Source organism: Agelaius tricolor, unplaced genomic scaffold, assembly GCF_023055355.1.
Source record: "Agelaius tricolor isolate 1412-34295 unplaced genomic scaffold, bAgeTri1.0.p SCAF_20, whole genome shotgun sequence".
Classification (NCBI taxonomy): Eukaryota; Metazoa; Chordata; class Aves; order Passeriformes; family Icteridae; genus Agelaius; species Agelaius tricolor.
This window is the reverse complement of record NW_027269280.1, coordinates 8238274-8254870: the sequence shown is the minus strand read 5'-3', so window position 1 is coordinate 8254870 and position 16597 is coordinate 8238274. Positions and strand designations below refer to the sequence as shown.

General features: G+C 48.5%; 1 protein-coding gene across 4 annotated transcripts; it reads right to left on the bottom strand.

The window, feature by feature from the left end:
- Nucleotides 1-829: 829 nt before the first annotated feature.
- YDJC (YdjC chitooligosaccharide deacetylase homolog) lies at nucleotides 830-14270 on the bottom strand. Of its 4 annotated transcripts, none has more exons than XM_071445430.1 (6): nucleotides 13988-14270; nucleotides 13239-13411; nucleotides 5413-5572; nucleotides 4621-4720; nucleotides 3552-3729; nucleotides 830-2247 (listed from the first exon to the last, which is right to left on the bottom strand). In XM_071445430.1, the coding sequence occupies exons 2-6, from the start codon at nucleotides 13394-13396 to the stop codon at nucleotides 1938-1940; spliced, it is 906 nt and encodes a 301-aa protein (XP_071301531.1). In that variant the 5' UTR covers nucleotides 13397-13411; nucleotides 13988-14270; the 3' UTR covers nucleotides 830-1937. The 4 variants fall into 4 exon arrangements, with proteins under 4 accessions (XP_071301531.1, XP_071301532.1, XP_071301534.1 ...); XM_071445431.1 differs by lacking the exon at nucleotides 13988-14270 and adding an exon at nucleotides 13834-13940; XM_071445433.1 differs by lacking the exon at nucleotides 13988-14270 and adding an exon at nucleotides 13693-13710.
- Nucleotides 14271-16597: the final 2327 nt, after the last annotated feature.

The following is a 16597-nucleotide window of genomic DNA, read 5'->3' as shown; positions in this document are numbered from 1 at the left end:
CACAGAAGTCTGGGAATTAACTGGGATTGTAGTAGTGTTTTAATTTCAACTTGGGTTGTCTTTAAAGCTTTCACAGAACTACTGAGAAATTCCTTATCTCCCTATATTTTATGTGATTGAAAGGTTCCCTATTGAATAGTCTTTTAGTAGTTCGTTATTCATTTCACTAATTAAACGTAAATTTGGGGTTTAATGCTCTTCATTTAAAAATAACAAATTTACAAAATCTGTTTTTCACAGTATGGTGCTTGGGTAGAAGCTGCCCCCAGGTCTTCAGTGCTCAGCTGCGAGGAAATGCATGCAGAATTCCACAGGTGTGTAACGTCCTGATGGGTGCGATCAGAGCCAGTCCAGCGCTTAGAACGTGAGGCAGTTTATAATAAGGTTTAAAAGTATTCATGAGGACGCGGTGACAATTCCATCCATCCCCGACGGAGCTCTGCGCTCCGGCAGCGGCTGCAGTGCGGCCCGGGGGGCGCGGGGTGGCGCTGGCAGGGGCGGGCGCTCCGGGCGCGGGGCTGTCCCGGGGCCCCCCGGCAGCGGCTCCGGGGCCGGGGCATCCCCAGGGTAACACCTGCCCTGCTCTCACCCGGCCCCGCCTCCGACATCTAAGGCATTTCTATAATATAGGAAATAATCGGGAAAAATATTTTCTACAGCATCCTTGATGTTTTTTCTACTGTACAGGACAGAAACTTCATGACGTGTTACAGGAAAGCTCAGACAGTTCCCACTAATGATAGAAAGGAAGGCCCTTCCAGCAGTGTGGGAGCAGACAGGTGAGTGGGTTTAGTTCACTCACCAGACTTAATTAAACCCAAAAGCCTCCTGAAGCTTTGCCATAGAAAAGATCTGAGTTTATTTTTCATTTAAAAGAATAATGGTGAAACTGATATTTTTTATATTAAAAAATACAGTTAACAAAACCAGTTACGTTAAATAGATCACTCTTGTGCAGAGAATTTTTCCCCATGTGAAAGTCCTTACAGGAATGATAGGGCTGCAGTTAAGAACGTATCAGCACTACTGGGACTTGCTGGAGTTCGAATGCTCTGGTGACAGGAACAAAAGGGACAAATTCAGGGACCTTCTGACTCACAGCCATGGTCATGGCTGGCACAGCTCATGGCTGTCCTGAGGGGCAGTGGGTGGTGCAGGACCAGTTGCTGCTGCTCTGACACACAGCAGTTACTGAAATAGCAGATGGGTCAACAGTTGCTGCTCCTGCAAAGTCATCCAAAAAATAAGAAGCCTCTCCTAAAGGGCTGCAGCTGATGTTACTTTCCTAGGGGGGGTTTGACACCAAGAGGCAACGTAAACAGGCAGACACAATTCCTGTGGCTAAGGTGGCTGCAGACCCCACAGGGCCATGTGTGACCTGAGTGCTCCGAGCAGAGGAAGGCTCTGGGGGTGATGTGTCCCTGCAGCCCTCTCCATAGTGAGCAGGTACGAGTGGAGGGGCAGGCACTGCCCCTCAGAGAGCCAAATGCTGAAGGTGGCCAGGCCTCCTGTGGGCGACCTGCACTGAGTGGGTGCTCCAAAGCAGCACCCACTCCCCAGCAGGGTTCCTGTTCTGCCGTCAGGTCTGAAAGGAGAAATGATCAGACCCCTCAGGGGGCTGTGCTGCAGTGTCTCACAGCCAAGTCTGTCCCCATGCTGCTCCTTTGCTGGCAGGAGCTGAGCCCTGGGAGCCTACGCTGCACTGGGGCACTGTGGAGGGGGTGTCACAGAAGGAGTTTGGCACGTTTGGAGCAGATGTTGTGGCCTTAAAACTGGCACCTGGGGCTCTGGGGTACTGCTGGAGCTGCTCACAGGGTGGTGGTGAGCTGTTCACAGGGACTGTGACACTGATAACAGTGATCTGGCTTCTCTGGACATTATCAATTGCATGTCTTCAGAGGATGGATGGATGGATGGATGGATGTCTGCTCATTTATTTAAAGATCTTTGAATGAACACAGCTGAATGTTCCTGCTTTTGTAATGGCTCTGCAGCTCTGGCTTAATTAATGTCTGGAGTTCATGGAGGCGTTCCCAGGACTGTGAGAAATCATCGGGTCCTTCCCCACAGCCGCCCACGGGGGGGACACTGGGGTAGCCAGGGTGCACCATCAGCTCGATGGTGACGGTGCCGCTGCGCGGTGCCCGGGCCGGGGGCTGCAGCACGGCGCTGTCGATGGCACTCTGGATGCTGCTGACAGACATGTTCCTGCCCATGGTGCTCAGGCCTATGTAAATGTCTGCCCACCTGCAGCCAGAGGAGGGAACACTGCTGTTAGTGCTAGAGGCAGGGAGAGAATTGGGTTATGTCCAGTGGATTAGGAATCAAAATTTACTGAAAATTTAAGATCTAAAATTGGGAGGAGTTTAAAAAATCTTTTAACTATAAACAAAAGTAAAACCAGAACTTTTCCTGATTGAAACCAGGATCCTATTTCAAGCAGCAGTTCTGCAGGGACAGCAAGGCCCAGCACAGCCCCAGCACTGTGTTTGGCATCTGTGAGCTTACAGGTGCATTTTATTGTCCCAAAAACAAAGAGCAACGCTAAACTGAGAAATGCCACACTATCAAAATAAATTAATCCTGAATAATAACCCTCAGCTAAGTAGAAACAAAAGTGACTGAAATAAAATGGCAACCACCCAGCTTAAGCAACCTTCTGGCAGAATATATCAAAGAGCCATAATAACTGGACGAGTCCAGGAGAGCTGAGCCACTGCATGTGAGGGCAGAATGAAAATGTTTTCAGAAGAAATCAAGGCTAGAGTCTTTACCTGAATGTTTACAGAAGAGCCCAGCTCAGCTGTTCTTGAGAATGGAGAAATACCAGCAGGAATATCTGCTGGTGTTCAGAACCACTGATACAAAAAATAAAATCCCAGAAGATAATGTTTCCAGTGGACTGAGGAAGTAATGACATCTGGCCCAAAGGACAGGTGACTGCAAGGGTCTCTAGTGAAAGACCTTTAACCCATAAAAAACTGTCTAAGCTTTTAAGAGAAGGATTTTATTGGGGGAAGGGCTGAGCTTTCAGGGTTTGGCCTGAGATGCAGGACACTGACAAGGCTCTTTGCTCACAGCAGTGATCACCTGCTGTGGTACTGCCAGCTCTCAGAGCTCACTGCTTCCCCTTAACAAATACCTGCTTCTACTTAGTCTCATTCCTGCTACTTAAAACCCTTTCTCTACTATGACAGGAAGATGAAAATTTAGTTCTTAAACGCTTTCCTTAGATAATACTTTTAAAATTCCAGCATTGATGCAGCATTTCTCCTGGCATTCCAGATGCCAGGCTGAGGAAGCTTCACTAGAAAGGCTGAGAAGCATACCTGGAAAAGAACATTCCTTTTCAAGTGGAAAGTGACTCACCTCTGTTCAAACAAAACTTCCTAAGCCCTTGTGCCTCTGGCACTTCTGTGCTCCTCCTGAACCTTTCTCTAAGTCCAAAGAGGAAAAAGAAAGATGGTGTTCCATTTTTGAAGGATGCTATCAGGAACTGATACAATCTTAATGTTTTACTACAAAAAAAGGATGAGTAATACCTGTCTTACCTTATTCCATGCTTTGCAAACACATCCACTGTGTTAAAGGAATCTTCTTCTACTCCCAGGTAAAAGTCCATCAGGGATGGTGGAATCCAGTCACAGTTATGAAGGCCTGGCTCTATGGGGACACGTGTGTACTTAATCCCATATTCCTCTAACACCTCTGCAAACACATTCCTGACCTCTGTAAGCAAAACCAGAGATGCAGTCAGGAGTTGGATAAACAGCTTCTCGTGTCCCCTGCAAGCTCTTAGCACAGAGGCTTCTTTCCTTTCTGTGTTTAAGAAAATAAAATTCCATTTGGTTTATCTTCTGCTGAAATCCATCTGTATGAGAGTCACCTTCTATACTGGAAACATTTCGCCCTGAACTTCTCCTGTAGGTGCCTTTCTTCCTTTCAGCACTGAGCCTTTAGTCCAGCCCCCCTTCTAAGTGAGCAACTCTGGTCTTAGAGTGCACCAGAGGTGGCTGCACTGTCAGGAACAAATTCTTCATCAAGTCCTTGTACAGCCAGAGCAATGTTATCTGGAGGCAGTCAGTACTGCAGTGGGAAAACCTGGATTCTTTCCTCACTCCATTTTCCATCTCTGTACCACAATGACTTTGCAAAACAAAAGATCATTGCTCATCTCTAAAGCTGAGACCTGCAGGCAGGGACTGGGGTGGGAACACAATGGACAGGATGGAGTTCTGTAGTATCTTAAAGAGCCAGCAGCTATTGCAAGCTCCACCATTCCAGTTTAAACTGGCCAGGCTGCTGCTGGCTTTGGTCTGCCTCCTTCAGTGTGGGTGAGTACATGGAATTAGGATGCTGAGGAGAATTACTGCTCCCTGGAGGAAGAGGTGTAACCTTGGGCATTTTGTCATTAATGCCCTGGTGCTGCTATGGGAAGGCCCAGGGCTCCAAGCAGAGTTTGGGCAGGACTGTGGGCTCAGGTGGGAACATTCAAACTGCAACAGCCAGCAGGTGTCTCAGGGTGGGGATTACTGCCCAGAAGGGAGCTGTGCCAGGGCGAGGCCCCTCTGAGCTGACTCTCTCACCTGCTTGGTGCAGGAGAAGAAGATTCCTCCTTACCTGGGAGAACATGGACGTGCTGGTGCCCATCCATGTGAGGAGGTAGGTGACCTGTCAGCTCATGGAACAGCTCCACCTGGGCCTTGAGCTCCTGCTTCACCTGTGCAGCAGAAAAGGGTCAGAGCAAGACCTGGCAGAGGCTGAGAGCAGGAGAGTGATGGGGCTGCTGGCACCTCACTGGGCAGGAGTCAGATCCAGCTCTGGGAAGCAGGATGGGCTGTGCTTGTACAGGGATGTGCAGCACTGCTGGGCTACCCAGAGCCTGCCTTGGGCACAGGGCTCTTTGTGGTACTGCTTATGGGAATGGTGGGCATGTTCTAAATATTATTCTAAGTATAAATTTCTGTTTAAATGGATGCAGTTTTGATCACCTGAACATGTTCATCCTTGCTCATGGGGCAAAACCAGCCACCTCCCTAGAGAATCAAAACTTCTCACAAGCTGATGAAAGTCCTGGTACCTACTTAGGACTTTTCTGTCATTTGCTCTTTACTGATCTCTAGGTTCTTTGTAAATACCTGTCCCAATGCCCCTTCTGCCTCCTCAGATAAATAGTTAACAGTGTATACAGGCACTGAGTCAGGGAGGAATGGGTTCTCAAAGGCTGCAGAGCCTTTGGCAGAATGAGGCCCAGGACCTAAAGCCAGCTCAAGCTGTACAGGCAGGGTTCATCTTTAAGCCTACTCATAGCTGGGATGTGGGAAAGTTCCTCAGCTGTTATGAGCTGGGATAAATGCAGGCTGATTGGAATCAGGAAGGGAAGTTGTACAGCTGTATGTGGCTTTCTCCTACCTCTGACATATTCAGGAGACCTTTTGATAGAGCTGTTCTGAATCCCATTTTTCCATGGAAGAATCCATCCTGGTTGAGCAGAGAAGAGTTTGCCTTGAGCACCTCACACACAGGGGAGCCCTCGGAGAGGTTGGCATGCAGGCCTATTGGGATGTTGTATCTGTAAGAGAGGGAAATGTCTGCCAAGCTTTGCACCTCCCTCACTGTGGTGTAAGAGGGGGACATTAAAGTGTAAGAACCAGACTGATCTTAGAGGTGTTGCAGCACTCACTGGAGTACATGTTTGTATCTCTGCTCTGCCAGAAAGGATGGCAGAGTGACCCCAACCAGGGCAGGGCATCTCCAGGTAACAGCCCTGAGCACCCTCCCCAGGGCCAGCCTGTGAGTGCCCCCAAACCCTGCCCCACCCTGGCTCACAGCACCAGGCATCTCGGGCTAAATGCTGTAACTGCCCTCCAGGAACTGCAGTCACTGATAACCAACCAAAAAATCCACATCTTGCAGCTCTTTCTAAAGTGCTCCATTAGCCCTTGCTAGGTATCCCCTTGAGTTGTTCACCCTGTTAAAGATGGTACATTTAGGAGACATGTGAGTTTTACTTGATGACTCCTAAAGCTGCCCTTAAGTAGAATCCAGTAATTGATATCTAAACAGTGCCCAAGGAAGCTGTTATGGCAACAGCCCAGGCTACAGGTGTAAATACAAGGGGCTGCAGCTGGAATTCCTGCAGTGGCCAGGCTTCTGTCTAGTGCAGCAATCACTCAGTGAGTGGCAAGGATGAGCTGTACAGAGCAGCATCTCCCTGGCACAGCCAGAGAAGGATCAGTGCAAGGAGGCCCACAGTGAAGTGTAGAGCCTTGCTAAGGAGCCACAGGGGAATGACTGATTACCCAGTTGCAAGCTGTAAGATTCTAAAAAAAAAAAAAAAAGAACTTATGGAGCTGGTGTGGCTGCAGAGCTCCCCTCAGGGCTTAGCAGAGTGCTGTGGATTCCCCTACAATGAGAACAGGACTTGTGCGTGCTTGGATTTGTGCTGGGTCTCATTAGCATTTCTGGAAATCCTCAGAATCAGTAGCCAAAATGATGCTTTGAAACTTTTTCCAAGGCAACCCGTGGCCTCTGGCTGACCCAGTCAGGGGATGACAGAAGTGCAATGTTCCATCTGTGCTGCCCAGTCTGAGTCATGGTGCAGAGTGAATTTCAAGACAACAAGTCTGTGATGCTTTAAACCCTTCTTGGAACTTCTGCATGGAGCTGCTAAAAGTGGGTGTGGTCTGTCCCTGACACAGCCCTTGTAGCACAAGGAGAAAACAAAAACAATCTCCATTGAGGCAAAGGGTGCAAAACTGGGACATCTGAAGCTGACTGGTGAGGCACCAGCTCACTGGAGACAGGACTGTGGATGGATTGGACCAAGTCAGAATCATTTAGCTCATTCAGGTCCTAAGGCTTTGGCCCTTGAAGGACTGAAAGCCTTTTTTTTTTTCCTGGTGCAGTCAGTTGCTAGATACTACTTCTCAAAGACATAAATGTTAGGAGTCAAATTGTATGCACAGCTCTGTGGAACAAAATTAGTCCATTGTGTGATTAAGGAGCTGGAATGTTTGTTTAATGGAGCAAAACAGCTTGTGGAGGAAAAGGTCCTCTCTGGCTTTTCTGATCTGGTGATTTCTGTGCAGCAGGGCCCGATTGTTTCACTGATGATGAGTGTTCATCACAGCAGGGGCCTGAGCACGTGTGCACACCAACTCCTGGCTGGCACAGGAGTGGAAGGTGTGTTGTCACTGGGGGGACAGGCTGCAGGGCAGCACAGTGCAGGGGGTGCTGTGGCAGGAGGGCTCCCCTCCATCCTGTGACCGGCTGGGCGCCCTGCACAAGTCCAAAGGCAGAGGGCAAGCCTGTGGTTTTCTTTTGGTTTTCTTTTAGAAATCCACCCCAGATTCTTTATTCTGTCTCTGGGAAGCTCTTACTGCCTCAGCTGGAGTATTATTTGTACCATAGTCAGTGCTGTTTGCAAGAAAAAAAGGATTCCTGTGTTACCATGAATCAGCAGATGGACTTTTTCTGTTGAGTACTCTCTTTCTCATGTGTTGTGGGAGGGCAAGAAATGAACAGCTGAGCCTCTCAGTGTTGTCTCCCAGGAGCATCAAATGAACTGCCTCCAATTGTGCAATGCCTCAAATGCTGTGAGGGAGGCTATTTCCAGGAGAAGGCAAGTCCCTCTGACAGGTGTGGGACACCAAGGAGCCAAGGGCTGCACTGAGGAACATGAGAGCAGCTCCTGGCCAGGGCTGAACCCAGCCCCAGAGCTGGGAATGTGCAGAATGTGGAAGTGCAGAGAGAGCTGGCCTTGTCCTTGGGTAAGAGGAGACCCTGACTGTAACATTAGACTGTGTTTCAGAGCTTTGCCTAACACCAGCTGAATATCTTAATAGTGTTCTCGTGGAGCCAGTCCTGCTTTGACAGACTGTGCATGCTGAGGTGTCTGGAGAGGAACTGCTTGTGTTTATTGGTCTGGGATAGAGGAACTGAAAGCAAAACTCAAAATGCTGCACATGAGAAACTTGTTCAGAAATGTTCATCTGTGGGAGGTGCACAGAAGAAGGCATGGGAAGGTTGTAAGGGTATGGGGAGAAGGACAGATCAGTGGGTACAGCAGAGTTCCACTGCAAGCTCACAGGGAGAAAAAGTCAAGGTGCAGGAATATCCTGAGACCTACTTTTCAGAGCACATATGATTGTTTCTGGTACAGAAATACACTTTACAGCTGCCCACATCTTTCAAAAGACTGTAAAATAGCTGCTAATTTGTTGGCTGAAATACTGAAGCAGAGACCAGCAGCTCAAGCAGCTTACACAGCATGTGATGCTGCCCTGGGACCAGAGCTCAGCTGTTGTGGGTTTGGCCTCACTCCTCTGCCCAAGCCCTTTCCAGATGGGACAGGGTGAGCCCTGCTGGTCACTGCTGGTCATTAACTGCTAATTGCTCACACAAGATGCAAAAGAAAAGGATTGGCATTGGGCTTCAGGCAACAGCTTAGTTTCTGCACACAGCTACCACTGCTGAAACAAAATGATGTGAAAAATCTACTTGGTGTCCCTAAATCCTTTTTGGTGACTCTTAAGTTGCAATGACCCTTCCAGTCTGTTTGGAGGGGCCCCTCTGTGTCTGCAAGTCTGTCCCAGTGCCCCAGGGAATGCAGAGATGAAGCAGGATTTAGCACAGGGGTTCACTTCACTCCTGATAAAGCCACAGGCTACAGGTGTGTGCTCCTACAGCAGGAGCAGCATTAGACTGAACTGCTTGGGAACCTGTGAGAAGAGGTTCAGGCCACTGAGCTCAATGCACTAGAGCTGTTTGCACTGAAAGTTGGCTGTTACCTCTTTAGGCCTCTACTCAGCATTCCTTGTAGAGGTGGGGGGAAAAAAGGAGAGACTTGTGCAGGAGGAAATATCCTTACAGCAGGTGCGAGAAGGAATTCACCCTGGAAAGATTTCTGAGCCAGCAGGCCCAGTCCAGTTACCAAAGAGAGAGGAAATACAGTCAGTTAAACTGCTTAAACTTCTTCCTTTTCAAGTAGTTGCTTGTTTTGCCACACGAGTGCTCTGGATAAATGTCTCTGCTGAGGCAGTGTGCAGCTGCAATCCCTGTTCACTGACCCTGGAGATGGGCACTGCACTGTCACTGTGCTTGGGTCCTGGTCCTGCCTGGCCATACACAGGACAGCAATGGCTGTGGGAATTATGAGATTTGCCAAGCACTGTTCCAATTGCCTTGCTGAAGGCTGGATGCTCTGGCATAAGCATGGCACTTTACCCTTTCCCTTAATGGGTAAACAGGTCCCACCTTCAACAACCTATTGTATAATCCAGGAAACTGCTGATCATCAGGTTTCAGCCCAAGTGTGACCCAAGTCAGAGGCTCATGTAAATATCTGTATCTCATCATCTCACTTCAGTGAACACCCAAGTGTCTGAAGCCAGACAAAGCAAGGCTTTGAGTTCAAATGTGCACTTCTTACTTTCCTCATGTTGGCATTTGTATACTTCCTCACACACACTTTCACCATTCAGTAATATCTGTCTTTCATCAAATAGCATATTTTCTTGCTCTATTACTGCTAAAAATGTATTTCTCCTGCCAGAAATGCTCTAAAGCCTCTGCAGTGTTGAGCTGGTGCTGTAACACAGCTTAGGGACCCGGGTTTCTGTTGTAATTACATCTTTGTATCAAGTGCAGCTCCTGTGTCTGTAGGCTCACGTCAGTAAAATGGGCTGCTGCCAGTAAAGTCAGTATGATCTGGGATTCTGGTGTAAGGCTTCAGATTGGGCCCCACCCCTATCCAAACAGTTCAGCAGAGGAACTCTCTGCTGTGTGATTAACAGTCACATACAGGGGCTGATGAGAAAGCATGAGAGATTTTTATATTAGTCAGATGTTAACTGGGAGGGTCAGAATTAAGTCACAATTTACAAACACATTTTGCAATTAGTGTTGATGGGAAAGGAAGTGAAAACATAGAGAGTAATTAAATGTGGCTTTGTTAGATCCTTCTATTACATGTACCCAGATGTTGTGGGGACTTCGGCTGATGTTCAGTATTTAAACTGCAAAAAACCACCCAGAAAGACTGAGTTGTGTTCTAAAATATGTCACTCTTCTTAAGCTATTTGGACACACCTTTGGAAAAAGGTCCTAAGGCTCAGTGACACCTGACCTGTTTGATGTAAAGGGGAGGAGTGGGAGGATACAGCAGCAAACTTAGATGTCTCTATTTCTATCTCCATATTTCTAAGGAAAAATTAAGGCATCTCTTCATTTCAGGTTACAAAATAACCCTTCCAGTTTCTGGGAAAGGCTCTGGAATAATCACCAGGAAGTCTGGCTGACTTCAAGGCAGGGCCTGTTAAGTAGAAAATTGAGATTATATTATATGGATAAGCAGGAAATCACAGTCAGTCAAGGCCCCATAACGAGAAAAGTTTTGAGTTACTGAAAAAACCCTCAACCCACAATGGCAGTCTGTTCTCCCAGCTGCTGCTCTGGTTATGTTCTGCTCTGGCAGATGCTATCAATAGGTTTGTCATTTGGTGATGGATCAGGCCTCTGCTGAAACTCCTCTGTTGCCAGAAATGAGTGTGCCCCTTGGTTCAGGCCAGTTGTGACAGTGGATGAGGAAAGCCCAAGGTGCTGAGCCTGAATGTTAGGGAAGGTGTATTTTTTACTGCTTAGTTCTGCTGTTCTGCAGTTGGCTTGTGGTAGAGCTGCTACAAAGATCTGCTGACTATCATCACACGTCTGCCAAGGCTTTTAATCAAGGCTCGGGGCAACAGATGGTATACCCAGAAACTACAGAATTGTTGTGAAAATGAAAGGAAGAAAGAAATTTCAGAGGAACTGTGTTCTTTTCTGAAGGATGCCAAGTCCTAACATTGTAGGGCAGCATGAGGTGCTTAGGAAGGAAAAGTTGTCTACTTATTAATTAGCTCTGCTTGTGTCCAATTAACTTAAAACCAGGGTAACACAGTGAGAGTCTAAGACTTGCAGCTACAGGCAATCATGTCATAGACAGTTTATCAAGAAGCCATAAAAGCAGTCCATCACTCTGACAATCCTGGCACTATGTGTGTGAAAGACCAAATTCCACAGCACTGGAATGTGCCCAGGAAAGGACAAGCTACTTGCTTCAAGCCTCTTCTCTCAGCTGGGGACAGATCCACTCTTCCTGCTTATGCCACTGGTCAAGGCTGAATAGGGGAAGACAAACATGAGGAGAGGAAAAAAAAAAACCAACAGGCAGACTTTCATCCCATAATAGAAAAAGCCTCAATATTTACAGTGGGATGGGAGATGTCACCAAGCAGGGGAAAGAGGGAATAATATTGGCAAAGCAGCCAAGCCAGTGATCCTTTCCCATTTCTGCAGCACAAGATGAGGAGGACTCCATGACATCTCTAGCAAGTCTGACCTCTTTGTCATCTGTGTAGAGTTTGCGTCAGCCTTTGTGACATGAACAAACATCTCAGGGGTGACACAGGGGTTTGTTTACACACACTGGTGCCAATTAGCAGCAGCTGAAGCTGGGCTTGCATTACAACATGAGGAAACCTCTTCATACCTGCTAATGCTCCTACCATGGCTGGGTAGGGCTGAACACACCTGCAGAGTTACACAAATGAGGAACTGTAAGAACCTGGGCTGGTGATCTTCAGAGCTGGCAGAGATTCCCATAGTCACCCTGCTTATATGCTCAGAAACAGATTTAAATCCATTACATTCACATTGACAATTCAAAATTATGTTCCCCCCCAAAAAAAAAAAAAATCAAATTGTAGCAGCAGGCTGCAGCCTCTGTTGTCCCCTGCCCTCCAACCTGGCTTTTCACACCCATATCAGCTGCCAGCACCAGTGTCATGACCTGGATTCAAAGATGCTTTTTAAACTCCTGATTACATGGCCTACTTCCTGGCTATGGAAATGAGGCCAGGTGGATTCTATTTTAAAAGCCTGCTAAAGACCTTGGCTAAAATAGCTGACAACATCACCAGATCACTGGGGCTTAAAGGGTTTCACAGTGCCTCTGAGTCTGAGAGATGTGCTGGCTTTATCTCTGTGTTTTATGTTTCATTTACTAGTAGGGTTTTAGGAATCTTACTGGTGTGGTGCCTCTCCCCTTCTCGTTGCCAGGCAGTTCCTCCCTCGATGTTTGTGGGGAATATTTATCCTTTTTACAGACAAGATTGCCACTAACACAGCACCCTGGCTTTCCTCCACTGCCCTGCTCCAAAGAAGCTACCAAGTACCCCTAAAATCACAGCAAACTGAGGAGAGATGCTCAGTGAGAACAAGGTCAGCAGGACTCTCATGAAACTCTTCCCCACAGCAGCTGCATTTGGAGCATAAGGTCTCAGTTTAAGCAGTAGCATTACAGCTCCTTTCCTTTTCTGCTTTCCTAAATTGTTTCTCAACCCTGATGTTCTCTCTTTCAGGACATATTCCTGCTTCCAAGCACCTGCCCACACCAGAGCTGAATGGTTTAGCTGGGTTTTACCTCCTAAACACAAATAATGCTTCTTATTAAAGGATTTGCTGGACTAGACTATGAGACTGACACATAGCATTTGATCCACTGCAGAGCTAACTGTGCCAGCAGCCTCTGAAGTTGGTTAAGTAAAGGTGGTAGGTACAAGGTATTGTCCCTTCCTTTATGTATGCATTTTTACAGATGTGTTTATCGAGCCTAGAATTAATAGAAATATTGATGTGCTTTTTTAAAAAGGTTTACAGCGTGGGGAAAAAGTCAAGTTTTCCACTGCCCAGTTTTATAACTAAGCCTTTGCAGAATCTCACCTTTGCCTGATTCTGCAATGATCCTGGCTGACCTTGTGTCCAGCCTGGATGAAATGGATCAATTAAATGAGATTTAAAGACTTGCGCTTTTATGCTCTTATAGTTTTAGGGCTAGCAGATTGGTCTGAGTATATAATATGTACTTTCCTTCTGATGATGCATTTTTAGAAGTGTGGAAGGAGAAAGTCTGACAAACCCAAATTCTACTAGTCAAATAGTGGAAATGGCTTCCTATCCTGAGGGGGGGGCAGAGGGAAAGGTGCAGTGGCCAATTCTAGAGACAGACCATTACTGGTACTAGTTAGCAGATCACTGGTTTTACTATGAAGAGTCTTAGTAAATGTGTCTGAATGCAGTTTTCCTATACCAGCCTAAGCTATGATACAGTGTTTATTCTGGGGCTACAAAATACTAAATTTTCCAGGCTTGGTTTTTTGTGGAGGCTGTCCACAAAGGACCTAAGGAAAGTCGCTTACCTCCTTGCCAGCTTGGCTGCATCTGCTGCAGCACTTCCGTTGACTAGAAGGGACACGTTAGATACAGCACCAGCCAGGAAACAGTCCACAATGCCTTGGTTTCTCCGAGGACAATAGCCGAAGTCATCTCCAGTTATTATTAGCTTCACCTGAAGCATCCTTAGATGTCATCCCTGGCAAAAAAAAAGTAAAAGGAGGTTAAATCGGAACACTCGGCAGCCTGCAGATCACAGGCAAACAGGAAAAGAGAGGCTTACCGCGGGCGAGCCCAATCGTGACTCAGCCCCTGAGTAACTCCTGCTCCACCTCAGCCCGCCGCTGGCTCGCACCGTGGCAGGATTTGCGTGTGGCCGGCGGGCTCACAGCACCCACCCCTGCCTGCTCCTGTCTGCTCCTCCCCGAGAGCAGCAGCCGTGCCCTGCCCTGGGGGGGCAAACCCTGCGTGCATTTTTACCTCTGGCGATGAGGAGAGTGCGAAAGCTCAGGGACTTGGTGGAATGATTTAATCGATCGAGGGTGCGTCAGAGGGTCAAATTCCATTGCCGGGCCCACCCTCGCCCGCGGTGCCCAGTGAAATGCCAGGGGTGCGGGTCACCTGAGGCAGCCCTGCAGCCGTGACGTCTTTGCGGCCACCGATCCCCGGCTCCATCGGGCGCGGCCAGAGGGGCTGCGGGCCGCGTCCCCGGGGAGAAGCGGGACGGAGCGCAGAGGGCCCACCAGCCCCCTCCCCTGCCCGGGGCGGTGCGTACCTCCGCTCCGGCCCGATCCGGCTCCCAGGGCCGCCGCCAGGTGTGGGCGGCCGCGGCCGCCGCTGCCCCTGGGGGGACGCTGGCCCCGGCGGCGGAGCTGTGTCCGCGCCGCCCGGCCGCGCATCCCCCCTGCCCGCGCTCCGAGCGGCCCCAGGCGGGAGCTCCCGCGGCCAGGCGAGCACAGGGCGGCCCCGCCGCAGCTCCGGCGCCTCCGAGCGCGGCGAGCACGGGGGAGGCCCCGGCGGCGGCGGCCCCTGGCGGCGGCGGCCCGCAGCGCCGCACGGCCCGGCCCGGCCCGCCCGGGGAACCCGCGCCGCACTCTGGGGCCGCCTCTGCTCCAGATTGCCGAGGTGAGACCCGCCTGTGGCCGAGGGTGGGACAAGCGATGCGGTTCGTGCTCTGTGCTGGCTTCAGCGCAAAACCGCTGATCCCAGTGATGCCATGGATGTATAATCCTGCAATCAGTGACTGTCACAGTAGCCACTCGCTTGTTTTCCCCCACCTTGGTTTGCTGGCAGTGCACACTCAGTCTGACTTCAGAGCTGCAGGGCAGCAAACCCTGGCCAGGAGGTCCCGTGGCTCTTGGTGCTGGGCTAGAGAAGGGCAGGGAGAACAGACGAGAGTTTCAGGAAGGGCAGCTTCTAACGTGCTGTCATTCAGTGCTGGATGCCAGCCAGTTCTCCATCAGGCTGCATGTAAAATCTTATTTGTCCTGGCATTTAACTGCTTTTCCTTACTGCAGAAAAGCTATTCTGGGTCTACCAGAATGAAAGTGAAAGTGCCAAGTACTCAGCTTGAAATGGAGAGTGGAAGATACTGTCAGCCTGCATTTTTCACCTGTGGAAGACGATGACGTTCTATCTGAGCAGAACAACCCCCTTCTTGGTCTGTAGTGTTATCCCAAAAGATTCACCCACTTCTGATATTGCAGGAGAAACAACAAACTCGTGGTTGAGGTAGGGAGAATGGCAGCTCAGAAAGTGCCTTGGTAACATGTCCATGGATCCAGGGTAGCTGTCGTGGTGTTTGCTGTAACTTGTTCCAGGAAGCAGGGATCACACTGGAACTGGGACTCTTGCATAGATGATGGTGATTTCTACCTCTGAACCTGTGCCAGCAGGGAGGTAAGTGCAGAAACAACTGACAAGGCAAGCACTGGCTTCTTGGAAGAGCAGCTGGAGTGAAATTGGTTGGAAAAGGCTTTAAGGGTTGTTTCTGTGGGAATGGGCTGACAATCCTGCTGCTTAATTCATGTATAAAGAAATCAGAGAGTTCAATCCCTAAAAGACAGCCAGCGTGCCCATGCCCCAAAGTCAAGGACATGACTTGTAGGCACAGCCAGAGACTGACCATCTTCAGCAAAGCAAGGACCATCAGTTTGGAGACAGAAGCACACTTCAGCAGAGGAAACTGCACCCTTTCCACACCTGAAGTTTCAAACATCTGTCTGGGGGCATGAACACCTGTGGGAGTAATGGTTTTCCAGGTCTGTCTCCTAACAAGGAATTTGGAATCACTGCCTTGAGGTAGGTTGCAGCCCTGCTGATCTTTAGGCTCCCATAAATTGCAGCCCACGTAGCAAACTGCTACAAAACTTTGTTTCCATTAGCCTGAGAGGGCACTTTGATGGGCACCTAAGTTTTGGATGATAATTTGTAAGTTTATTCTGATACTTTGAAGGAGAAAAATATAAACAGAATGGGTGGTAGCAATATCATTCATGGTAGAATTTGGTTCCTAGGCTGTGCTCTCCCTATAGGCCCCAAAATGGGCAGCACTGGGAGCATGGGAGACTTCTCTGCATCAAGAGAGGACATCAGCTGTTTGTCACTTTCTTACTCTTTCTTGCTCTTTCCCTTCTCATGTAAATGAGTGATGACTGCTGGAAATGATGGTGAGAGCTGGAAGACAGACTTCTGCCTCTTCAGTGACATTTTCCCTTAGAAAAGAATTCTATGAAATGAAATTCTAAACAGATCATGCTAAAATGATGTAGACAACTTGCTAAATCTTCATTCAGGCAATTCCTGTGAGCTTTTCTGTCATTTGATAGTTGTATGGCTCTGTTATAGAAAAGTTTTTGATGTTCTGTAAAGGTTTTCAGTGCCCTTGGCATTTCATAGGGGATATTTGTGCACCTGCTACTTGCTTCCTCTTCTGGGAGATGAACGTCACAGCCTGCCCACGTTCCCCAAGAGGCTTCACTTACTGGTGAGTGCTGTTACTGCAACAGCTGAAGTCAGCACAATTCTGAAGGAATGTCATGAATCATAAAATAAGCACCTCCTCTCTCTGCCAATGCAAACTCTGGGGTTTTCTGCCTCTTTCTAGAAGTGCCAGTGCTCCCTGACTCTGCTGAGGTGAGAGGCACAACATAAGAATCTTAGACAAAGCTTGGCTTCTCAGCCTTCTTAACCTTAGTATGCATTTAATGCTATTAACAGTAACATCCTTCTTAAATATTTAATGCACTTCCTGGAGGCTTTTCTTTTCTGATTTCATACCTGTTTACCCAGCTCTCCTTCCTGTCACTGGAAGCAAATATTCCCCAGCAAGCAAACCTTGCTCCTGTGCCACATCCCCTTGGCAGCAGTGCTCCCTCTGCAGCCT